Consider the following 25925-nt stretch of genomic DNA (forward strand, 5'->3'; position numbering starts at 1 on the left):
AGCAGAAATGGGGTACGTAATTACCCTCGGCCATGGGAGTCACTTGAGGCTGCTCTTGGCCATCTTCTGATAGCAAGTCACAGATTTGCAGAGGCAGCGGTTTTGCTGCAAGTATGCCTGCTCTCTTGTGCATGATGCCCATCCCAGAATACCCAGCCCCAGTGAACCCGTATCACTACTAAAACTGTGACCCTGATCTAGTGAACTCACACTCAGGTCAAATCTAAACACGGTGGAGAGAACTTTGACCTAGTCTGTACCCAGACCCAAGCTGTACAAATCTGAATTTCCTTATCACCAGCAAGCTTATCAGACAAAACAAATAGATCCCGATTTTTTTTTTTTAAATCCCAGCTCATATTTCTATTTGTCATAGATAAATTAATTTCTATCTGTCATAGATAAATTAATCTGCACTGTGAGCAAGATGCCATTCTCTTCAATGTGAATCTCTGAAGCTAAAGAAAAAAAAGACTTGCATTTCTATAGCGCCTTTCACAACCTCAGGATGTCCCAAAGCACTTTACAGACAATGAAGTACTTTTGAAATGTAGTCACTGTTGTAATGTAGGAAACGCAGCAGCCAATTTGCGCACAGCAAGGTCCCACAGACAGCAATGTGATAATGTCCAGATGAACTGCTTTAGTGATGTTGGTTGAGGGACAAATATTGGCCCAGGACACCAGGGAGAACTCCCCTGCTCTTCTTCGAAATAGTGCCATGGGATCTGAGCGGGCAGACGGGACCTTGGTTTAACGTCTCTTCCAAAAGACGGCACCGTTGGGCAGAATTACCTGTGGGAGGGAGATTCCTTCCCAGCATGCTCAAGTGCACGGCCCAGCAGGTGCAGAGATGAGGCCTGTGAGGATCTTCATATGCAAGACCCTTGCTCCTGAGAATGTTAGCACGTGCGCGGGTGCTGAGAGTAGTAGGGGCTAGCGTGTGAGGTAGACCATAGAAAAAGAGTGAAAATAGTTGCCAACTCGGACCATGGACGTTATATTCTAAAAATAGATTAGAGAAAGTAGAAAAATAATCATAAGTCCACATAAGTCTGACTTTTTTTTGATGCAGTGGCTGTTGTAAAATCCAAGTATCAGGATCAGGAACTCTCCTTGTAGGAGAAGTCCCAGTATGGGCAGACCTGTTCTTGCAAATGACCCTGCATTGATAATGAAGGGTGTAATTGGCTAACAAAAATATATATATAAGATGTGTTCATCAGATAAAAGACAGCTGCCATATTAGATTGATAATGTAAGTAAATAAATTAGAGAATTATCTTTTCGTTCATCTCCTCTCCCAACTGTGCCTCTCACATTAAGAATATCTTTACTAACCAGAAGGGCACGGTAGTGTTACTAGACTATTAATCCAGACAACTTGAATTCAAATCCCAGCCATGGCACTTTGTAAATTGACAGATTGTAGTAACATCTAAACTGGTTCAATAATGTGATTAGGGAAATAAGCTGTCCTTACCTGTTCTGGCCTATAAGTGACTCTAATACACAGTTGTAGCAAAACATGATCTGAAGCGGTTTTCCCACCACAAGAAGGCAGCTCACCACCAACCTTCTCAGGGCAGCTAGGGATGGTTAATAAAGGCTGGCCTTGTCAGCGATGCCCACATCCTGGGAATTCATTTTAAAAAGCCAACTTGACCCATCTTCAACGGTGCAATGTGTCACTTCTGGATCTACTAGGAGGTCCATTCCGAGAGTAGCTTGGTTCCCATTTAATTTCCTTTTCTTCCCCATTGGATTGTGTCTAACAAGTCAGCCGAAATTGGAACTTGCCCAATGAAGAAAATACAAATGTAAATGTCAACAGAGAACAGGATCTGAAGCTGGGCTCTCAGCCTTTCAATCCAGTCTGACATGAAGCAGCCACTATTTAATATTTAATAAATGTAAGAAGTCACACAACACCAGGTTATAGTCCAACAGCTTTATTTGAAATCACAAGCTTTCGGAGCGCTGCTCCTTCTTCAGGTGAAGAAGGAGCAGCGCTCCGAAAGCTTGTGATTTCAAATAAAGCTGTTGGACTATAACCTGGTGTTGTGTGACTTCTTACATTTGTCCACCCCAGTCCAACTCCGGCATCTCCACACCATGGCTAATATTTAATAGGTAATGTTTCAGCCACTTGGCTGCGTGTAATTGGAATTGATCATTCAATGCTCTTTAATTTAGCCAACTGAATAGAAACAGTCTCTGTACAAATTGCTTACAAATACACGTGTCAACATAAAAACATTTTAAAATGATGAACAACAATCGGATTTTTCTTTCCAACCGTTTACACGGTCATGGACTATATCCAATTTACTAATCTCCTGACTCTATGAAATTTCTCCCTGATTCCCCAAGGTAATCAAGTAAAATCTCCAGGATATTGATCTAATATTGCAGTCTACATTATTCACCCTGACCAGTTGTAATTTACAGTTGGTGTTTTCTATGCTCCCGACAAGGTTGGACCTGTAGAGTTCCATAGAGTAACAGCATGTGGTACTATTGTTACTTATTCAAACATCAGGGGCAGGACTATACTCAATCCCCACTCCCATTGCCCGCTGTTATTAGAATCTAAGGGGCCATGCTAACAAACAGCATTCCAGTCAGCACCTTGTTTACATTTAAGAACAGGAAAAAAAAGTACAGAAAAAAGGCCATTTGGCCCATCTCGGCTGTTTTCACATTGCACATACAATCTACCCTGCCCCGCACATTTAGGATCTACCCTGCCCCGCACATTTAGGATCTACCCTGCCCCGCACATTTAGGATCTACCCTGCCCCGCACATTTAGGAATAGAAGTTCATCTCGGGTGATGGTGCAAAACGGGTGGTATGGGATTGGCTGCCCGTTATACACAGCGCCTAATAATCCGTTCTATTGCAGTCAGTGGAACTGAATATCAGGCGCTGCGTATAACAGGCGGCCGATCCCATACTGCCCGTTTTGCGCCACTGCCCGCGACGAATTTCTAGGCATTAATCTCCTGAGGAAAACTGCGCATAATTCCGTCCCTGATACCCGAAGGTGATCAAGAAGAACTCTAAAATAGTCATCCATTTTCACACCTCTATGATTTATCCCTGACCTGCCGTCCCCCAGACAATACTTTACTTGCAATAACTATGAAATACTGAAGTACTCCACAAGTCCCAACCAATCACCAGCCTTTGAAACTTAATGATACAGGCACAGATATAGGCACAGATCATGAAGACCAGAAATATGACATGAAGTGAAGCGATTGGTGCTGTTAGTTGCTACAGAGATGGAAGAAGCTCCAAGCTGGAAGCTACTTACACTTAACTGATGCCATATCGATCAGATTAAGCTTTGAGGTTATGCCATGACACAAAGCCAGTGTCTGGAAATACATCAGCTAATTTACTCTGAGGTGGCTTCCTTACCAAACTCAAATCTAAGCTGACCACTAGCCTGCACTGGAGCGTTTAATCTAGTGGTAGTCGATCTCAAAAGGAGCTCTCTCTCTCTGTTGTTCCTGTGGCCTGTGGCGATAAGTCCTCCTCGTTCAGAGCAGGTCATAGGGACATCGATATTAAGTTTTGACAACATCATCATATTTGGAGATGTCCCTCACCTAGCCAAAGCACCCGATTGGCAAAATCGCATTCAGATGGCTGAGTGTTCAGTGACACCCCAGTGTAAATAGGGCATAAGACCTGACAAACCCACTGTTAAAAGTTTATGAAATGCAACTGTGCAGCAAGGAGCTTTCTTCTTAAGTCAGGACTAGGTTTATTCAGCCAACATTCAGGTAAATACTAACTTTTGAATGTCGAGTTAATCTAATAAGGCAGCTGTGTGATTGTTAGGTTTGTCACTTTTCAACATGGCTTATATAACAAATTATAATTTTGCTGGAAAACTGAGTACTAATTTCACCCTTCCCATCGATGTCCTTTCCTGGTACCGTCACACCAAAAACCACAGAACAGTTCCAGGACTGTCATCTGAAACCTAGAAAGCTCTCTCTGGAATAGTTCTGATATTGTTGTCTGTTTCGGCTAATCAGTGTTAATTGGAAAATTTCCAACCTGGGAAATAGCGCAGTAATGATTCAGAATATTCTCATTTCAGTTGTGGAACCAAGTCCAAAAGTTTTTTTTTTTTTAATTGTTATTCTCAGGGTTTTCTTCAGCGTATTAAGTTATTGTGTACTTCTGCCAACAGCTCTCCAAGCAAACAAGACACAATCAATAGCCACACCAGTCAGATTCTCGGTGTCAAGTGAATAGGGCTGTTGCCAGAGGTGAAATTTAGCACGGTGATGCTACATCTCGGTGACGTCACCTCTTAAGGCATCAGACTGTGACCTCCCTACAGTGAGACACTTGAGTTTGGAACCTTCAAGGCCAATTCTCGTTAAAAGCGCGTCATCTTTATGGAGGGGAAGAAAAGCTCTTGGCCGATCTTTTTCCAGTTGTAAACTGATGACTCAAATCTCACCTTGTTCACCTTCGTGTGATGTTACTGTGACACAAGGGCCTTCCCAGCTCTTGCCCCCTTTGCCCAAACAAAATAGGTGTGCCAGATACTTTTTTATCAGGAAGACAATATGGGGTAGAATTTCCACCGGGGGGTCCCCCCATCTCCCGCTGTAACTTCAGCGGGAATCGGGGAGAAACACTTACATGGCCATTCACGCCGTTTCTCCAGGAGTTATGGCGGGGGGGATTGGGAGCCCACCCCCAGGGAAATTCCAGCCGATTGTTACTTGTGAAGGCGGGCTCCGTTCATCGGTGCGAGAAGAACGGTAAATCTGCATTCTCTAATTAACAGGTTAACCAGGCTCACACTGAGTGAGTATGCATAAAGTTGAGTCCTGTGCTATCGAGCATGCATGCAGCATTGTCTTGCTGCTGTCAAATGACAAAGCGTTGATGTTGGAATAAACACTGATAATGCCATACACCATTAGTCACAGAGCGTATTGTAGCAGCCACATGGAGTTCATGTTTATTCAGCAGGGTAAGTTAATACATAAAACTATTGAACTTAATAAAATTGTTACGGCCTAACTCCCCGCCCAGGTTTAATCTAACGCTGCCTCTTTAAAATCTCTTCAAAATTAATACAGATAAACAGAGCTCAGTAAAATAAAAATGGTTTACCAAGTGTAGGAATGAATGCATGCCCAAGACCGTGCTTGTAGAACGTTTGTAGGAATCCTGGTTGCAGCTACTGTCGATAGTCTTATTGACAGTACTGATGTCGCTGCTGAATTTCACTCCACCAATTATAATTTAAAAGCAGACCGTAAAATGCTTTATTCAGTAATGTCCAAACCACTAGCTCAAAAATCCCGCAGTCTAAGTAAAACGCTGCTCTTTGGGGTAGATGTCAAGCAGTGTTTAGATCAGATTTGCAACTGTTAAATCTGACCAGTCCTACTGGGGAAGAAAAAGCCTCTCATTGGAAGGCAGTAAAACTAACAGGACACCCTTGTGCCACACAAATTCCGATAGGACGCAATCCCCCCCAACCTACCAGTTGTGTTATCTGAATAGTAACCTAACAGCACAAAGTATAAGGCTCTCATAATTTTACTTCCATTTTCTCATTCCAAAGATTCCCACTCTTCAAAGGCAGACTCAGAAAGACCGCTGCGGTTTGTCTCCATGTGTGTTTGTCATGTTTTGTCTTTAATTATTTAGAACTGTCTGCGTGAAATATGTGTTTGTACCGACTCTTCATAGTTTGTTGCTGTCTATTGTGTCGCAATGTTTCAGTATCCCCTTGCAAATGTGTACTAATGTTTTTTGAAACTAGGGAGTACCAGTAAGGACACCAACATTTTTTTTAATCAATGCAAATGTCTCTTTCCCCAAAGCCTTCAGAGCATTACATGCTGGACAAGTCAAAGTTTGGTACATACTGCACAAGTTATATTTACATTATAAATTCCTATACCTTCATACCTGCAGAACATTTTTCATGTATTATAGATATAGATTTACTTCCTTCGGACACGCTTTTAAAGTACAGCATTTAATTTGCATTGGCTCAAGCTATGTACATCTGCTATGTTCAGGTGATTTAAAAAAAAGAAAATCTGTTTTGGTAGAATTTTTTCAACAGTGACGGACATACGAACAATGACGGACATACGAACAATGATGGACATATGAACAATGACCCTCTGGTCCATCCAGCCTGTCCCACACGATTGCAATGCATTGTGTATTACAATATATACTCCCCGCCCCACCCGAAACCATGGGATCTCCTGGGAGAGGCGAAAAACCAGATAAAAAACCCAGGCCAATTTGCGGGGGGGGGGAATCTGGGAAATTCCTCTCCGACCCATCTAGGCGATCGATTGAAACTAGTCCAGGAGGTCGCCCTGGCCCTGAATTCCCCGCAGTACCTAACTTCTGTAAGAGGTGATCTCCGCCCCGGCCAGAAACAGGTCCAGCTCTCACTTGAAGAAACAACAGTAAAATTCAGGCACCTAAAAAATGCAGCACAATGCATACATAGATCTGTAAGGAAAGAAACAGGAAAAAGAGACAGGTCAGCACTTTATCAGCAATCAAGAAGTACCTAACATTCAGCATTCTTACTGTCTGGCAGAACGATGATGAACTGTGATTTAATTTTTTCTAAATCATATCCTGAAGCATTCTGGAGTTCAGATTTTATCAAACACACCCAGACAGAGGATCATAAGAAATAACAGCAGGAGTAGGCCATACGGCCCCTCGAGCCTGCTCCACCATTCAATAAGATCATGGCTGATCATCAACCTCAACTCCAGTTTCCCGCCCACTCCCCATATCCCTTGATTCCCCTAGAGTCCAAAAATCTATCGATCTCAGCCTTGAATATACTCTCAGACTCAGCATTCACAGCCCACTGGGGCAGAGAATTCCAAAGATTCACGACCCTCTGAGTGAAGAAATTCCTCCTCATCTCAGTCTTAAATGGCCTATCCCTTATCCTGAAACTATCCCCTGTAGTTCTAGACTCTCCAGCCGGGGGAAACATCCTCTCAGCATCTACAAATAAGCAGCACTCCAAGCATGTAGCCAAGCATGAACCCACACAACAACTTGCATTTATATAAAGCGCCTCTAACACAGAAAAACATCCCAGTGTGCTTACGTGCTCACGCACATCACAGTGGCACAAAAATCTCAAATTAGCAAGAGTTGAATGTTAATGACCCCAAGGATTCCTTGTGTGGTCAGAGTCACTATCATGGCATGTTACAAGGTGCAATGTTACTGAAGGATTTCCTGGGTTGAAAAAGACATTTTGCTGATGTATCGCTGCAAAAAGCTGTAAAATTAGCCGTAATCTTCAAACTATATTGTTCCCTCTTTTATTTTCAGCCTACCTGGCTGCTGACACACACAAGAAGCGAATTCAAATGAGCAGTCGCTATTCCGCCAATGTACCCTGAACACATTTTGAAAGCTGAAGTGTTCAAGCTTGTATGTCGAGGAGATTTGAATTTTGTTGACTTTTTTTTAGTTAAGCCTGAGGGAGAGATTGTAGAGAGTTCAGTCATATCCCACCCACCCCCGCCCTTTCTGCAAGCAAGATCCTTTGAATTCTCAATGAGTCAGCAGATGTACCTGGCTCACCAAGTAAATGGAGGTACATTCTCTCGCAGTGTTAGAAGCGGTGAGCGAGCTCGGGGTAAAACTCCTGTTGTAGTTTTAGCCTGCTTCAGCTTACGTTGTGAATTCAACAGTTCTTGCCAATGGTTGTGGAGAGGGAGCAACAGAACTCTCTGCCTCTCTTCCTGAGCTAAATCTCCAAATAACTGTGCTCAGAATATCAGGCCAAAACGTCAAATTCCTATTTTTGCTGTCTAATGGCTGGGTTTACAGCTTGATCGTGTCCAACGTGTGTGTTATGATGAACTGTGCAACTTTCATTTGCTGATCTGTTTTCCTGTTCCCCAGTTGTTCCAGGCCACATGATCTAGCATTTGATTACCTGTTAGGTTTGGTGTCAGTCAGTCTAATCCAGTCCAGTCGAGTTTTGAGGACCTGGATGTGGTCTCAGAATCTGATCCCCACTCTTTGTTCTCTGTAATATCTTTTGTCAGCTGTGCAAGCGTGTGTATTCTGATGTGTGACAAAGGGCACACAAATTGTCTGTATTTCCCAAGACTAAAACTGTTTGCTGTTTTAACCATAGTACAGATTATAAGGAGTCACGGACTACTGTCAAAAATTATTGTTGAATTGAAAGCAGAGAATGGTCTCGTTAAACCCATTACCACTTCGATTGGATGGTTTTGCTTCGTTACTTTGAACAGAATAATGACCCTAAATCAATATAGAAATAAAACAGTCAAGAGGCAGGTGGCACAGTGGCTGAGCATACTGTCCTTTCACCTCTGAGACCCCTGCATTTGAAACCAGCACCGATCAATGGGATGGAAGTCTCCTCCCTCTTAACAATTCTACATAATTGAGCAATCTCAACCTAATCTTCCTTTTTTTAATTCGTTTATGGGATGTGGGCGTCGCTGGCAAGGCCAACATTTATTGCCCATCCCTAATTGCCCTTGAGAAGGTGGTGGTGAGCCGCCTTCTTGAACTGCTGCAGTCCATGTGGTGAAGGTGCTCCCACAGTGCTGTTAGGGAGGGAGTTCCAAGATTTTGACCCAGTGACGATGAAGGAACGGCGATATACTTCTAAGTCAGGATGTTGTGTGACTTGGAGGGGAACTTGGAGGTGGTGGTGTTCCTATTAAGTGCAGGAGCACAGTATAAAACTGCCCACAATTTGGCACGGGCGAGCAGTGTCACTCAAAAAGGCTAAGGGAATGAATGGTGCAGGGCTGGACTGTTAGATGTATGCACTTTAAGAGGGGTTTCCAAGTTATACTGAAACAAGTAGCCCTGAGGAAACATAGAAACATAGAAGATAGGAGCAGGAGTAGGCCATTCGGCCCCTCGAGCCTGCTCCACCATTCAATGCGATCATGGCTGATCATCCAAATTCAGTACCCTGTCCCTGCCTTTTCCCCATATCCCTTGATCCCTTTAGCCTCAAGAAATATATCCAACTCTTTCTTGAATATATTTAATGAACTAGCCTCCACCGCCCTCTGTGGCAGAGAATTCCACAGGTTCACCACTCTCTGGATGAAGAAATTCCTCCTCATTTCAGTCCTAAATGGCTTACCCCTTATCCTTAGACTATGACCCCTGGTTCTGGACTCCCCGGCCATCAGAAACATCGTTCCTGCATCTAGTCTGTCCAGACCTGACAGAATTTTATAGGTTTCGATGAGATCCCCTCTCAATCTTCTAAACTCCAGTGAGTATAAGCCCAATCGACACAATCTCTCCTCATACGTCATTCCTGCCATCCCAGGTATCAGCCTGGTGAATCTTCGCTGCACTCCCTCCATGGCAAGAACGTCCTTCCTCAGGTAAGGTGACCAAAACTGCACACAATACTCAAGGTGCGGTCTCACCAAGGCCCTGTACAACTGTAGCAAGACATCCTTGTTCCTGTACTCGAACCCTCTTGCTACGAAGGCCAACATACCATTTGCCTTCTTAACCGCCTGCTGCACCTGCATGCTTACCTTCAGCGACTGGTGCACAAGGACACCCAGGTCTCTTTGCACTTCCCCTTCTCCCAATCTATTGCCATTCAAATAATAATCTGCCTTCCTGTTTTTGCCACCAAAGTGGATAACCTCACATTTATCCACATTATAGTGCATTTGCCATGTTTCTGCCCAATCACCCAACCTGTCCAAATTGTACTGGAGTTTCCCGACATCCTCCTCGCAGCTTACCCTCCCGCCCAGCTTTGTGTCATCTGCAAATTTGGAGATATTACATCCAATTCCCTCGTCCAGATCATTAATATATATTGTGAACAGCTGGGGTCCTAGGACCGATCCTTGCGGTACCCCACTAGTCACTGCCTGCCACTCGGAAAACGACCCGTTTATTCCAACTCTTTGCTTTCTGTCCGCCAACCAGTTCTCTATCCAAGTCAATACCTTGCCCCCAATCCCATGTGCCTTAATTTTGCACGCTAATCTCTTATGTGGGACCTTATCGAAAACCTTCTGAAAGTCCAAATACACCACATCCACTGGTTCTCCCTTATCTATTTTACCAGTTACATCCTCAAAAAATTCCAGTAGATTAGTCAAGCATCCCAAAAGTATTAAAAACATGTTTACCTAATGAGTGAATTCCTAGCAGTACAAATAACTGTTGTTTCCTTTTTTGACTCTATCTCCTCAAAAAAATAGCATCATCTGGGCTTGCAATCTCAATAATGATCTACTGTTCGTTGGCAGATGACATGATACAAGTGAAGCGATCAGCCAAAGCCACCTTTCCTGTCTCCGCCTCATACAGTACTACACAGCCTAATATCCAGGCCATCAACCTCACTACTAGAAAGTATTGGATGTTAAATGGTAAACTCAAATGTAGGTGAAAGCAACAGCAGTTGGGTATGGACTCCCATTAAGACAAAGGGGTGAAATTAAAGGGCAATAGCGAATCGGCAGCCATTTTACACCCCACGCGATTTTCTGCCGATTCTCTTATTGCCCGTCTTGCGCTACCGCCAAAGACTAATTTCATCCCCAAATTCATAGAATCATAGAAACTGACAGCACAGAAGGAGGCCATTCGGCCCGTCATGCTGGTGCTGGCTCTTTGAAAGAGCAGTTCTGCTCAGTCCCACATCCCCGCTTTTTGTCCGTCACCCTGTCAGTTCCTCATCCTCCAGTACCCATCCAACTCACTTTTAAATTATTTATGGAATCAGCTTCCACCACCTTTTCCGGTCGAGCGTTCCAGATCCTGACAACTGAGTGAAAAACTTCTCCTCATCTCCCCGCTAGATCTTTTGCCAATGATTTAAACCTATGACCTCTGGTTATTGACCCACTCACCAGAGGGAATAGTTTTTCTCGATCTACTCCATCAAAACCTCTCATCATCTTGAAAACCTCTATCAGGTCACCTCTTAACCATCTCTGTTCCAAGGAGAACAGTCCTAACTTTTCCAACCTCTCCTCATAACTGAAGTCCCTCATCCCTGGTAACATCCTGGTCAACCTCCTCTGTACCCTTTCTAAGGCCTTTACATCCTTCCTGAAGTGTGGGGCCCAGAATTGCCCACAATACTCCAGCTGAGGCCTAACCAGTGATTTATAAAGTTCTAGCACAATCTCCGTGCTTTTGTTTTTATAAATTGCCTGAAAAATAATGATGTGGATGGAGTTTAAAGAGACCATTACAATTCTGAACTTTAGTACATTCATGTTTCAAAATTACTGCTTTTCTTTTCATTTAGCGTTCAGACAAGGGGTCAAACCAATAGTCTAAAATGGATAAAGGTCTGTGCCTCCTTATTAAAGACTGTCCACGAAGAATGTCTGATAATCTAAACTTTACCAACTGCATGCAGATATATTCTGCTGTTAAAAGACCGAAGGAAAAGTTACTGTTAACGGTGTTCAGCTGCATGATCAGCATGTTAGATCTTCAAAACCTTAGATTGGATTGCTTAAGTTTAAAAGTTATTTCTGGTTAAACGATCAATTTGTTTGAATTATAAAGAAGAGAATCTGCAATCTGAAAGTACTAATTACAAACCTGGGTGTGAATGAAGGGACTGCTCAGTAGATCGACGCACATTGTGCAGAAAGGTTTAAAGCGTAGACAAGCTTTAAGAATAAGATATAATGGACGTTATTGGGGATAACTATTAATTAGTGCAAACTTTACTGATTTTGTTCTCTTTGGATCTTTTCCCTCATTTGTTGCTATTTGCATCGTCTTAGCACCAACCATTCTCCTTGAAGTTGAAAGGGGGTGGCAAAAGAGGGGGCAAAAAGCTGTGGAATAGCCCACTTTCACAATGGGCCAGTAATTCCAGTCCCAACGCGTGAGTACGGACGGGGTACTCACGCGTGGGCCCGTTGGAAGTGCCGGATTTCAGCATGCACAGCGCATGCGCGGGAAACCGGCATTCCCTCCAAGGGGTTCAGAGGTCCAACGCGTGCGCGCAGGACTCTGAACGCACGCGTTGAACTTCCTTCTTTTTGACAGGTTTGCCCGTGTGCAAGGGCCTGAACTTTTTACACATATAAAAAGGAGGCGTAAGGACTGGATTCTTGAAGGTAAGTGGTCTATTATTTAAAATTATAACATTTTTTCCACAGCTTTATTGTTTTTAAGGACTTTACAGTAAGGTAAGCTTATTTTTAGACCCGATTTCTTAAAAAATTATTTTTTGCAAAAATTTGATTGTTTAAAATAGTTTTTTTAAAGTTATTTATAGTTTATTTAATTATTGGGATGTTTTTTTAAATTTTATTTAAAGTTAAACTCGTCTTTTGGGCGCCCGTACTTTTCATGAGTTTGACAGTTCTTACTATCAAACTCATGAATGAAGTTTCCCCTCCCCTGATTGGCTGCACAGTGCTCACCTGATCCCAGCCGGCACATCGCACTAACTACGCCACTGGATCAGGCAAGCACATCGCGCCAACATCTGAACCGGGCCAGTGACAGGAATTCCAAGCAGGCCCAGGCTTCAGATGTCGGCGCGCTGGGTGAGTGCACATCGGGGGCTTGCACGCGTGGCAAGCCCCCGATCCTAATTTCTGGCCCATTATGTTGGTTTTCTTTTCCCATAGGAACCAACAGGTAGTAACAACGCGCCATTATGAAGCACCTGCAGTCCCAGTGATTAGCAAAGCGTATTGCCGTTGCCATGTAGTGATTGCCCAACACAATTATGTTATTTGTGCAGTATAGCTGAGATTATGTCACCCTAACTCCATCATCGACGCCTTGCCTCCCTCCATGTGGCATACATTAACTTGGCTGGCTACTTTCCCAACTCGGCCAATTGACTTAGAAGGCTTCAGGTCAATGGAAGTCAGTGACCTGGTTGAAGGAAATATTCTACTTGTGTGGATGTTTGGCCCACAGGAAATCTTTGTCTTGATGTAAAATCTGCAATAATGCCGTTTAATATAATTTTTCCTATGGGAATCATATCACAAGTTAATTGAATTTTGGCTTAGTTCATTGGACATGCTTAACTGTGTCACTCCAGTTCTCCAAGGACCTACATTTAGAAGTGTCATAAATATTTTAAGACCATAGATCAAAATGTTTTTATTTTAAATAAATACTTAAGAAATTAAGGGATGGGCAATAAATGCTGGTCTTGCCAGCGACGCCCAGATCCCATAAGCAAATAAAAAAAAAAATTGCTTATCTTGAGATATGCCCGAATCTGCCAATAGTTTAAAACAATAACAACAACTTGTATTTACATGGCACCTTTAACATGGCTAAGGTGCTTCACAGGAGCATTATCAAACAAAATTTGACACCAAGCCACACAAGGAGGTATATGGGCAGCTTGGTCAAAGAGGTAGGTTTTAAGGAGCATCTTAAAGCAGGATAGAGTGGTAGAGAGGCAGAGAGGTTTAAGGAGGGAGTTCCAGAGCTTAGGGCCAAGGCAGCTGAAAGCATGGCCACCAATGGTGGAGCAATCAAAATTAAAATCGGGGATGCGCAAGAGACCAGTATCATGGCTAATCTGTATCTTAACTCCATCTGTCGGAGCGGGGGAGCTGCTAAATTGTAAAGGGAGAAAATGGGGGAGGTAAATTCAAACAATTTATGTTTAGTTAAAAAATGAAGTGAAATAGCCAGAAGACAGTGTAGCAAGACATGTTCATTATAACTACAGAAGGATATTTGATGCCGATGCATTTTGCGCAGTTACTCTTTCTGCATATTTTGCCCATGATTGTATTGAGCAGTCCCTTGTAAAACGCAGCTAACGGAATTATGGCACTGCAGCTTAAAGTGTTGAGAGCTTCACAGAGCTAACGGGCTGTGGTCAGGTCTCTTTGGAGACCAGTTATACCTGCATGTTACTCGTGATTATCACTTCAGGCATTCAGTGTCAAAAGAACAATCCTGTCAACCTTGGTACTTCAGAGTGTGGGATTTGCAAGAAATTTACAAGAGTAATACACAAATGGAAGAAATTTATTTGGTAAGATACGTGTCTCATGCTCGGCACACGAGGAGAAGTTTTATTTGCACCGAACACAAACGTCTCAAAAGCAAGGTGCCCAACCCTACACGAATAGTTTTAGACTCACTAATGTAATGTTCCCTCGTACATTCTTTGTCCTATTTTAAGCTTGGTTGATTGCGCCAGAATCTGTGACTGACATCATTTTCTGATGACTCTGATTAAAAGAAAATTCGCAGAATTCTCAAGTGACATGGGTTCTGATTGTCTGAGCTAGAAGTTCTTATTTAATGAGTAAGTCCGAGCAAGCTAAGATACCAAGTTGCCTTATGACTTCAAGTCATGGCTCCTGGGTGGGTGGGGGGACCTTATTCAAGTTATCAGCTGCTTAAGATGCTGGAAACCCATTTATGAATTGATCCTAACCCTTTGAAAGCCGAGGTAGGGAGATTCGGAGCTAAATTCCAGGCAATTTTGTGGCATTGAGTAACATACAGACAGAGCTAAGCCTCCCAAAACTCAAGTCACTTGTGATCGCCACCAGACCTTCATGGATTCCTGTGATGCCAAACTGAAGTGTTCTGCAGATCTGAACTACAAGAGATGGATGCTTTTCGGTTTTCTGCAGGTTGCTTTTGACACTGAATAAATACTGGAGTTATTCTGGCAGGAAATTAGCTCAATTATGCGTGGCAAAATAACAACGATAAGAAAATGTCATGGTTTTGAAACCTAAATATTTTTTGTTTAATGTATTGTCTCCATTTAGAAGCACAGTGTAAACCTTATTACTCTGACTATTCTCCTGCTCGACTTTTCATCCACAAAATGTGCACAAGCCATTACTTGGATTTGTTCATCACTGTAGTGATTGGGCTGAATGTAATCACCATGGCAATGGAACATTATCAGCAACCAAAGGTAAGTGAGATTATTTTATAATCAAACTAGAAACAGAAAAATTGTGTTGGTCACAGTTCTGAAGCTGACCACCTCCAGCTTCCTAACACTGACTACTTTCAAAAAGCAAGTAAGAGTTGGCAGGAGATATGACCAGAGCCAACAAGTGACAACTCATCTCGTACATCAGGACTTCTTCAGGACTGAAGGGCCTGAAAAGTCCTGTTGCTTGCTTGATGACGTCTGTAGGTGATGCATCCAATCCTGCTGAAAGAGATTGTGGAACGTAACAGGCCAATAGTATTGGACTGCTGCATTGCTACTAGATACCTCTGGCAAAGCGACCACTGATATGAGTGGGTGAAGTCTATGTCCAATGCTGGTCTCTCACTTCTACAGTAGGATGCTGAACAGTAGAGAGCTGATTGATTGGAAAACTGAAGAACAGAGGGATGCCACATTTGTTGAACATCTACATTGGCATCTCTCTTTCTGACTGGCAACACAAACACAACTCTTGGCCACTGACATTGTAAACTAACAGAATTCCGATGTAAATATTAGAAGTTATTCTGGAGGAATCTATTGAAGCGGTAAGACTCTAAAGGGGTACCTACTAAATAATACAATATTGACTACTTTAAAAAACACCATTATTGGCTGCTTCTCCACCCACCCCCTACCCAGATGTGGACTCCGTGACTACCAGCTCCTGCTGTTTTCCGAATGAATGTTCTTCTCCCAACGCAGTAATCCTGGATGGCAGGGATGATTTAACAACCCCACCTTCCCACGGTTCCAGATCATTAGGGATAACAGTTTCAGTGGCTTCTCATTAATGTACCAATCCCCTCTTTGTCCCAGCAGCTCCAGCATTTCTCTTTATTAAAAAACAACCGGGGGAAGCCAGTATTTCTGTGAATAAAGTCCCGAACCTGAGTTCATACCAGAAACATGTTGCAGCTTAAAGCAAAAATCCCTGCTAGATCAAGTAGCCAATACTCCCTAGTCATAATAAGTGTAACAATGAGACCTAGCGATGCAGGTACATAAATTGTTAGTTGTGGGATGACAAGTAGAAAAAGCCATAAAAAGGCAAATGGGCTTCTGGATTTCTTACTCAGGGCAGTGAATTTAAAGCAAGGAAGTGATATTAAATTTGTACAAGACATTCATTAGGCCATCATTTGAAAGGAAATTGGATAAGTGTTTGAAAAGGAAGAATGTAGAAGGGTATGGGGGAAAGGCAGAGAAATGGGACTCGAAGAGATAGCTCTAGTTGAAGAGCTAGCACCAATAAACACGATGACCTTACGGTCTGGTCTTTCTCTGCATCGGAAAGCCTGGGAATTAGTGTCAGCAATATTGGTGGACAGCTACCGAACCTGTTCACACGACATTCCTCTGTTGGCTATTTTAATGGAGGTGTTGACCCGCTTATTTTTAAAATACCAGGGAGAGGAATGTGTTAAGCTTTTTCCACTAATATCCACAACAATCATTTCTAGCCTCCGATAATTAACTTGCCCTTATTTGTCTTCAGGTGAATCTTACCTGCTGCTCTCTGATTCATGATGTTGCATTGTAACTAAAGCTGTGGAAGAAAGATGGAGATGCTTCAATAGAACAAACTGCAGAAATCTGCCAGTATGTTGATGATGCAATAGGGCGAAGGTCAAGAAATCTCTGCTTAGATCAGATATTTCCCAGTGCCAGACTCCACCAGGGAAGGAAGTAGTTGCTTCATTTCAGACCCTTTGGATTGGATGGGTTTAACGAACTTTGGGTCCAACCAATTCAATGTTCTGATGCTATGTACTCAATCCCAGTCATTGATGTGATACACCAGTATCGTGAGGCTGAGAGCTTCATGGATAGCACGTTTCAGGAGGTGGTCACCCCACAGATAAAGAGTGCACAGGCAGAAAGGGAATGGGTGACCACCAGACCGAAGAGGAGGACCAGGCAGCTAATGCAGGAGTCCCCCGAGTGCATCTCGCTCTCCAACCAGTATTCTGTTCTGAGTACTGGTGAGGACGATGGCTCCTCTGGGGAGTATAGCCAGAGCCAAGTCTGCGGCACCACGGGTGACTCAGCTGTACGGGGGGGGGGGGGTGGAGAAAGAAGAGTGGGAAAGCAATAGTGGTAGGGAATTTGTTAGTTAGGGGAGCAGACAGATGTTTCTGCAGTTGCAGACGTGACTCCAGGATGGTATGTTGCCTCCCTGGTGCCAGGGTCAATGATGTCACCGAGCGGCTGCAGAACATTCTGACGGTGAACAGCCACAGGTCGTGGTCCATATCGGTACCAACGACATAGATAGAAACAGGATGAAGTCCTGCAAGTAGATTTCAGGGAGCTAGGAAAGTGATTAAAAAGCAGGACCTCAAAGCTAGTAATCTCCGGATTACTCCCGGTGCCACGCACAAGTGAGTATAGAAATAGAAGGATAGAGCAGATGAATGTGTGGCTGGAGAAATAGTAGATGATTTAGATTCCTGGGTCCTGGGGTATTGGGACTAGTTCTGGGGAGGTGGGATCTGTACAGGCCGTACGGGTTGCACCTCAACAGGGCCAGAACCAATATCCTCGTGGGGAGGTTTGCTAGTGCTGTTGGGGAGGGTTTAAACTAATTTGGCAGGGGAATGGGCACCAGGATGTAACATTAGAAAGGGGAAATAAAGTGCTCAAAAGATTGGGAGAGGCAGACAGCACTAAAGTAAGAAATAGTAAGGTGGGGTCGAACTAAGAGAGAATGTAGGATGGGTTTACAGTGTATGTATTTGAACGCATGAAGCGTAGTAAACAAGGTACGTGAGCTGCAGGCACAAATAGCCACATGGGAATATGATGTTGTGGCGATAACGGAGACCTGACTGAAAAAAGGGCAGGGTAGGGTATTAATTATTCCTGGTTATAAAGTGTTCAGGAAAAATAGGGAAGGAAGGATAGTAGGTGTTGTGGCAGTATTGGTCAAGGAGAATGTTACAGTGCTGGAGAGGGAGAATGTCCTGGAGGGGTCAAGGACAGAATCTATATGGCTAGAGTTAAGAAATAATAGAGCTGCCATTACACTACTAGCTCTATTCTATAGGCCACCAACTAGTGGGAAAAATATGGAGGAGCAAATTTGCAGAAAAATTACAGAAAGGGGCAAGAACTATAGAGTAGTAATAATGGGGGACTTCAACTATCCTAATATAGACTAGGATCGTAATAGTGTTAAGGGCAGAGAAGGGGAAGAATTTCTGAAGTGTGTTCAGGAGAACTTTCTTGATTAGTACGTTTCTGGCCTGACCAGGGAGGAAGCATTGCTGGATCTGGTTCTGGGAAATGAGGTGGGTCAAGTGGAGCAAGTGTCAGTAAGTGAACATTTAGGGAACAGTGATCATAGTATCATAAGGTTTAGATTAGCTATGGAAAAGGACAGGGAGCAATCTAGAGTAAAAATGTTTAACTGGGGGAAGGCCAATTTCAGTGGGATGAGAATGGATCTTGCCTGGCCTGGCCTGGCGGACATGTGGCATATGAAATTTAATGCAGAAAAGTGTGAAGTGTTACATTTTGGTAGAAAGAACGAGAAGAGGCAATATAAACTAAATGGTACAATCCTAAAGGGGGTGCATGAACAGAGAGACCTGGGGGTATGTGTGCACAAATCATTGAAGATGGCAAGGCAGGTTGAGAAAGCAGTTAAAAAGCTTACAGGATCCTGGGCTTCATAAATAGAGGTATAGAGTACAAAAGTGTGGAAATTATGATGAACCTGTATAAAACGCTGGGTCGGCCCCAACTGGAGTACTGTGTCCAATTCTGGGCACCACACGTTAGGAAGGATGTGAAGGTCTTAGAGAGGGTGCAGAAAAGATTTACGAGAATGATTCCAGGAATGAGGGACTTCAGTTACGTGGATAGACTGGAGAAGCTGGGGTTGTTCTCCATAGAGCAGAGAAGATTGAGAGGAGATTATTTAGAGGTGTTCAAAATCATGAGGGGTCTGGACAGAGTAGATAGAGAGAAACTGTTCCCATTGGCAGAAGGGTCAAGAACCAGAGGACACAGGTTTAAGGTGATTGGTGAAAGAACCAAAGGCAACGTCAGAAAAAACTTTTTTACTCAGCGATTGGTTAAGATCTGGAATGCACTGCCTGAAAGGGCCGTGGAGGCAGATTCAATCACGGCTTTCCAAAGGGAGTTGGATAAGTATCTGAAGGAAAGAAATTTGCAGGGCTACGGGGAAAGGGCGGGGGAGTGGGACTAGCTGAGGGGCTGTTGCAGAGAGCTGGCACGGGTTTGATGGGCCGAATGGCCTTCTTCCGTGCTGTAACCATTCTATGATCTTAAAACACAGCAGTGCCATTCTAATTAAGCTGTTTTTATCCCAGCTTGTGAAATAGAAATGACTCAGATAGAAATAAAAGCTTTTTTACAACATGTTAAAAGCACCTTTCATGACCTCAGGACGTCCGACAGCGCTTTACAGCCAATGAAGTACTTTTTTGAAGTGTTGTCACTGTTGTAATGTAGGAAAACAAGGCATCCAGGACACTGGGGAGAAATCCCCAGCTCTTATTCTAAATAGTGCCGTGAGAGCTTTTACATCCACCTGAGAGGGCAGACAGGACCTCGGTTTAAAGTCTCATCTGAAAGACGGCACCTCCGACAGTGCAGCACTCCCTCAGTACTGCACTGGAGTGCCAGCCTAGATGTTGTGCTCGAGTGTCTAGAATGGGTCTTGAATCCATGACCTTCTGAGTCAAAGGTGAGAGAGCTACCCACTGAGCCACAGCTGACACCTGGCATTGTGGAACATCATGGTTATCAATATATCTTGGTCATTAACATAATATATTATTTATTATATTGGATCAAATGTGCAGATTCCAACTGGAAATTCATCATGAAATAAATCAGCGCGAGATATTATTAAGTAACCAGGTTGTTCATAGTTAGGTAAATTTGGAGGAGACGGGACAGTAACCAGAGGGCACAGATTTAAGGTGATTGCCAGAAGAACCAGAGATGACATGAGGAAACATTTTTTTAGACAGCGAGCTGTTGTGATCTGGAACTCGCTGCCTGAAAGGGCAGTGGAAGCAGATTCAATAGTAACTTTCAAAAGAGAAATGGATAAATACTTGAAGGGAAAAAATTTACAGGGCTGTGGGGCAAGAACAGGGGAGTGGGATTAATTGGATTGCTCTACCAAAGAGCCGGCACAGGCACGATGGGCCAAATGGCCACCTTCTGTGCTGCATCATTCTATGATTCTATATCAAATATAAATTAGTATCTAAAGGAGGACAAATCTGTAATTGTTCTAACAAAATGCTTTACCTTTAATCTTAATCTCTCATGTTCTCAGGTCCTTGACGAAGCCCTGAAGATCTGCAACTACATCTTCACAATTATCTTTGTCCTGGAGAGTGTATTCAAACTAGTTGCCTTTGGTTTTCGCCGGTTCTTCAAGGATAGGTAAAATACTGCAGCACTGATGAAGTCGGGGGAAGCAATGCTTGTTTCATTGTGTGCACGGTTTGTTTTGGTTTTTGCTGGCACAGAGAGATAAGGAGATTGTCCCTCGTCATCTTTCAGACCTTGTTTACATGGAGCAGCCATCGCGAAAACACTTTCACGTTGTCCAGAGACACAATAATCTGACAATGGAACTGTTTTCTGTGTCACGTTCCTCTGCTGATTGCTCCATTCATTTTCTAGTCTGAGTCACGGAGTGCATTGCGGCAGATACTCAATGTGTTCAGTTTACAAGGAAATAAAAAGCGAGTTAAACTGTTGTGCGAAAAATTAACAATTTGCATCTATTTTGCCATTTAGCATTCCAGTTTCACGTCATCACGGGGGCCAAGTCAGGAGCAGTTTAACTTCCCAAAGCCGGTGTTAATGGGGTGACAACGGCCTCGGAATGGGGTCGGTAGACTGACCGCCGTTAACACCGCTGCTCCGCTCTTTGCCGCTTTTACAGGGGCCTACCGCTGGCAGTAGGTCCCCTTTAAATAAGCAAACTTGGGTCCCAATACGTACATTGGACCCAGATTGCCATTTTAGGACAGAACTGGTCGGAGAGTGCACGGCGAGAGAACCGAACAGGCGCTGAAAGGGGGCATGCTTTCAATTATTTGGCGGAGCTAGAAGGAGGAGGAGTGCTCGACCAGGCCCCACAGAAATAATCTGGGCCACTGCCGCCCTGAGCTTCCCCCCCACCCCCACACGATTGTGACCCCCATCCTCGGACTCACCTTACTGGTGGGCCCGGCCGGCTGCTTGACCACACGCTATTTACGCCAGCCTGAATCCGGCAAACTGCATCGGGATGCCCATTTGGGACGGTCAGCTCGCCGGTTCCACTTAACTGGGACCCGGGCCTTGGAAAGCCTCCGAACCCTTCGCTGCCGAAACGGACGGGTTTGCTGGCCGCGCTCCGCCAGTCCAAAAGTTAAGATCGCCCCACCGTAAGTCTTGCAATGCACCACTTTCAATGCAGCATTTAAAAGCCTGAAAGTGTCCACGCTCACTCACAATAAGGAGTTGGTATTGCTGCTATTACAGTTTCACACTGATGTAACTTTGCGAGTGCGAAAAGGCTTGCATTACCAAAAGACCTCCTCGACGCTGGGATCCTACGACATGTATTAAGTCATTAAAAACCAATATGGCAGCTCATTCAAGTGGCTTGTACCGCACTTGCTTGAAACCTTCAAGTTTCGAGGAGACATTACCTTGTGTGGGTTGTGATGTACTGTACGGCCTTTGTCTCTGCGATAACCCTTAACCATCTAAAACATCAGGCCTAGCAAAGCCATACAGTTGACCAATTTAATATTGCATGTGCAAATTGGACAACAATTGAAATTATTATCACTGAAATAAAATCCCTTTCGCCCTCAACACTATATTACTAAGTTTGAAGATTGAAAAAGTCCACCCTCAACATTATAATACCTGGGAGACATGTGCCTCACAACAACCAAGGAAATGTTCGTTGCCTTTCATTGATTTCTATTGGCACTGACCAATGACGTCAAGCCTCCAGGTGCCCGGTACCATAATGCACCCTCACCATCAGCTTCAGAAATATAAACGCAAGGCTTTAACATACTAATTTCTTCATTTAAATGTTAAAATAAAAACAGAGCTTCGATGTGCCCTTGTGTTTAGCTGCGGCTCTCTGGGTTCCCAACACATGTTGGTTGTTGAGTCAGCTGCTATGTTTTGAGGGTTGCTTGTGATGCCTCCTGTGTGGTTTAACTCCAGATGGAACCAGCTGGACCTCGCTATTGTACTGCTGTCCATTATGGGGATCACCCTTGAAGAGATTGAGGTGAATGCTTCCTTGCCAATCAACCCCACAATCATTAGAATCATGAGAGTCCTCCGGATTGCTAGAGGTCAGTAAAACTCGAACTTGCTATTCACTGCAGTGTATTTAAAACTCCTCTCGGATACTAGAAGTCATGTCCCTTTTTAGAGTTACTGCTAGCTGATAGTGTGTGTGTGTGTTTTTCGATACTGGTGAGAACCAGAGGGGGAGATGAGAATTTTTTTACGCAACGAGTTGTTGTGATCTGGAAGGCGCTGCCTGAAAGGGCGGTGGAAGCAGATTCAATAGTAACTTTCAAAAGGGAATTGGATAAATACTTGAAAAGGAGAAATTTGCAGGGCTACGGGAAAGAGCAGGGGGGAGTGGGACTAATTGAATCGCTCTTTCAAAGAGCCAGCACAGGCACGATGGGATGAATGGCCTCCTTCTGTGCGGTATGATTCTAGGTCAGGGTCAGTGATGCCCCACATGGTCTAATAGCCCAAGGACACTGCCAAAGCTCACACATGAAGGTCGGTCATTTCATCAAGGTACCGCAGGGCGAATCATTCTCTTGGAACTGTAGCACAGAATGAGTAGGCATAATAGATATTAATACTACATATGAAGGCCCAACAATGCGGGAGGGCCCACTCTACCAGGGATAGTACTCCACCAGGGACTTCTGTCTACCTTTGCCGCTGACCCTTCCAAATCCCAGAGGTAGGGTCACTTAAAAATTTGGGACGGGCACCTGTGCCAGGGATGGCACTGTTGGGGAACCCGTCCTGCAGGTCCAGCAGGATTTGGGAGCATTGCCTTGCAAGGCAAAAATATTAATCGATCATTAACCCCTCACTGGTCGGCCATTCTCCAAACGGCAATCAATGTTTCCTAAACCGATGGCCATTTGGATTTGGTATTGTGGGGCTCACTTACAGCACTCGTACATCATGTGTACTATAGGTGGAACCGGTGGGATTGCCAGGGATCCCGTCAGTCCTGTCTCCAATAGTGACATCATGACGGGCAGGTCAGAGTGGAAGAATCTGCAGCACCGCTCCCCCCCCCCCCCCGCCACCGCACCCCAGTCAGAATTCCTCAGTGACCCCACAAAGGGGTGTAAACCCACCAGAACTCTAGTCCTGCCTCAAAATCCTCCCCTCAACTCCGCCCAGATTTCAGGCCCTTGTCTCGATTTGAGTTTTTCCCACTGAAGGGAAAATTAATCATTTTGTTAGAAGTGAGTGGCCGGCACAAGGGAAAATCACAGCCCTAGTTCCTTCTTATCTTGAGGGGGCTGGAATACAAGAGGGAGGAAGTTATGTTTCATTTGTATAGAGCCTTGGTTAGACCCCATCTGGAGTATTGCCTTCAGTTTTGGACACCGCACCTCAGGAAGGGTATACTGCCGTTGGAGGGAGTACAGCGCAGATTCACCAGAATAATACCATGGCTAAAAGGGTTAAATGAAGAGAATGATTTCCTAAGTTTGGCTTATATTCCCTTGAATATGGGAGATTGAGAGGTGATCTGATCGAGGTGTTTCAACTGTTAAAAGGATTCGATATGGTAGATATGGAGAAACTATTTCCTCTGGTGGGAGATTCAAGAACAAGGGGGCATCATCTTAAAATTAGAGCTAGGCCGTTCAGGGGCAAAATCAGGAAACACTTCTTCCACACAAAGGGTAGCAGAAATCTGGAACTCTCACCATCTCCTGCCCCCTGCCCCGCAAAAGCTGTGGATGCTGGGGGTTAATTGGAGCTTTCAAGACTGAAATCAACAATTTTTGTTGGGTTAGGCTGTCAAGAGATAGTGAGCAAAGGCGGGACAATGGAGTTGAGTTACAGATCAACCATGATCGAATTGTGAGAAGTCACACAACACCAGGTTATAGTCCAACAGCTTTATTTGAAATCACAAGCTTTCGGAGCGCTGCTCCTTCTTCACCTGACGAAGGAGCAGCACTCCGAAAGCTTGTGATTTCAAATAAAGCTGTTGGACTATAACCTGGTGTTGTGTGACTTCTCACATTTGTCCACCCCAGTCCAACCGACCGGCATCTCCACATCATGATCGAATTGAATGGCAGAGCACTTCCGAGGTGCTGAATTACCTACTCCTGCTCATAAGGTTTGTATGTTCTGTAAAAAAAAACCCATATAAAACTCTCACTGGCTGCTCAAGAGAGCTGAATGGACTTTACAATCCTGCCTGTTAATTTTGAACTACGTTGCGCACCGATTGAAAATTCGATGAGAATAGAATTCCTTATAAGGCTGGTACCAGATGGATTTGAAGGAGCAGCTATTTTGTCCTGAATGGTAGAAGAATGTCATTAACCTTATCCAGGGATCTTGGCATTTGGATCAAGCGAGGCTTAGTAACCGAATTATTTAAAATAGAACATTATTAGATGATGCATTGTGTTGCTTGGCAGGAAACATTTGGTGTCTGTGGCATTTACAACCTTTGCTTATGTCCCCAAAAAGTCCTCAAGCTCTTGAAGATGGCGGTGGGGATGAGAGCCTTGCTGAACACCGTAATCCAGGCTCTACCACAGGTGAGCGCATTGCTGTAACTTCACAATAGCAGGTGTGGTCGTGTCAGGGGATCTTGCACGTTGTGTAGAATCTGTTTATAGCTCTGGAGTTCACTACCTCGTCCTGTTTTATGGCCCTGGTGTGAGAACCTGTTCAGTGCAACAGCTCAACATTGTCACAATATCGTGGGAAACAAAAGTTTTCACTGTCACATCTGTGCAGCGCTAACAGCCCAGGCCGCTATGCCATCACCCCGGCTCAGTTGGTGGAGTCGCCTCTCTGTCCGAAGGCTTCAGTTCAGGCACCACATTGGGAGTTGGAGCACGTAATCTCGGCAGTGGCTAGCACTCCATTGCAGTACTGCGGAGGTGCTTCACTGTCAGAGGTGACACCCTTTGTCGAGGATACTAAACCAAGTTTGGTCCGTTCTGGTGGTTCAGCTGGATGTAAGATATGGAAGTACAAAAAGGAATACTCCCCTCAACTCAGCACTGATGTTCCACTCAATACTGACACCCCGCGCTGACACTCAATGTAGGCATGCTGATCTAACACTCAGGGTTAACACTCAGGGCTTAAACTCAGCCCTAGCCTTTAGAATGAACACTCTGAACTGGCAGTCAGCACTAACACTCACCAGATCAGGGATAGACACAGCTTTGGGTCCTGCTCCACTTAGTTCCTGATTTGAGTTACATCTAGTGGGGGGAGGTGGTAATTGGAGATTGGAGTGCTGAGCTGAGTCTGCAGTGTCTCCCAGTTGCACAATGCTGAGCAGAGACTGCAACAGCCCACAGTCAAGGGAGGTTCAGCGGAACAGCAGTGTCCAAAAAAGAGCCACCAAATTTTGGAATCACCTACAAATGAGCAACCCCCAATGCTATCACTACGACGCCCTGAAATGCCAAGAGCTGACCATAAAGAAAAATACCCTCAGTCAACTAGTCCTGGGACTCAGTGAAGTAACTACTAACAACACTAACAATAACCAGTCCCAGGACAGTGACAGGGTAACACAAAGAATTCGACCCAACACAATCGTCGCTAAGCAAAAGGAAAAATATTTGACATATTGGGCAGAAACAACAAAAACCCAAAGCAAACTCAAT

General features: G+C 44.1%; 1 protein-coding gene across 1 annotated transcript in view; it reads left to right on the forward strand.

The window, feature by feature from the left end:
- cacna1g (calcium channel, voltage-dependent, T type, alpha 1G subunit) overlaps positions 1 to 25925 on the forward strand; it is a 372735-nt gene that overhangs the window by 286380 nt on the left and 60430 nt on the right. The window contains exons 26-29 of the mRNA XM_085963330.1: positions 14822 to 14973; positions 20318 to 20427; positions 22225 to 22358; positions 24766 to 24836. Of these exons, the coding sequence (XP_085819456.1) occupies positions 14822 to 14973; positions 20318 to 20427; positions 22225 to 22358; positions 24766 to 24836 (467 nt within the window). The remainder of the gene's footprint in view (positions 1 to 14821; positions 14974 to 20317; positions 20428 to 22224; positions 22359 to 24765; positions 24837 to 25925) is intronic.

The sequence above is a fragment of the Somniosus microcephalus genome, chromosome 21 (genome assembly GCF_052327205.1).
Source record: "Somniosus microcephalus isolate GS21.2 chromosome 21, FLI_Smic_1.0, whole genome shotgun sequence".
In the NCBI taxonomy this organism is placed as follows: domain Eukaryota; kingdom Metazoa; phylum Chordata; class Chondrichthyes; order Squaliformes; family Somniosidae; genus Somniosus; species Somniosus microcephalus.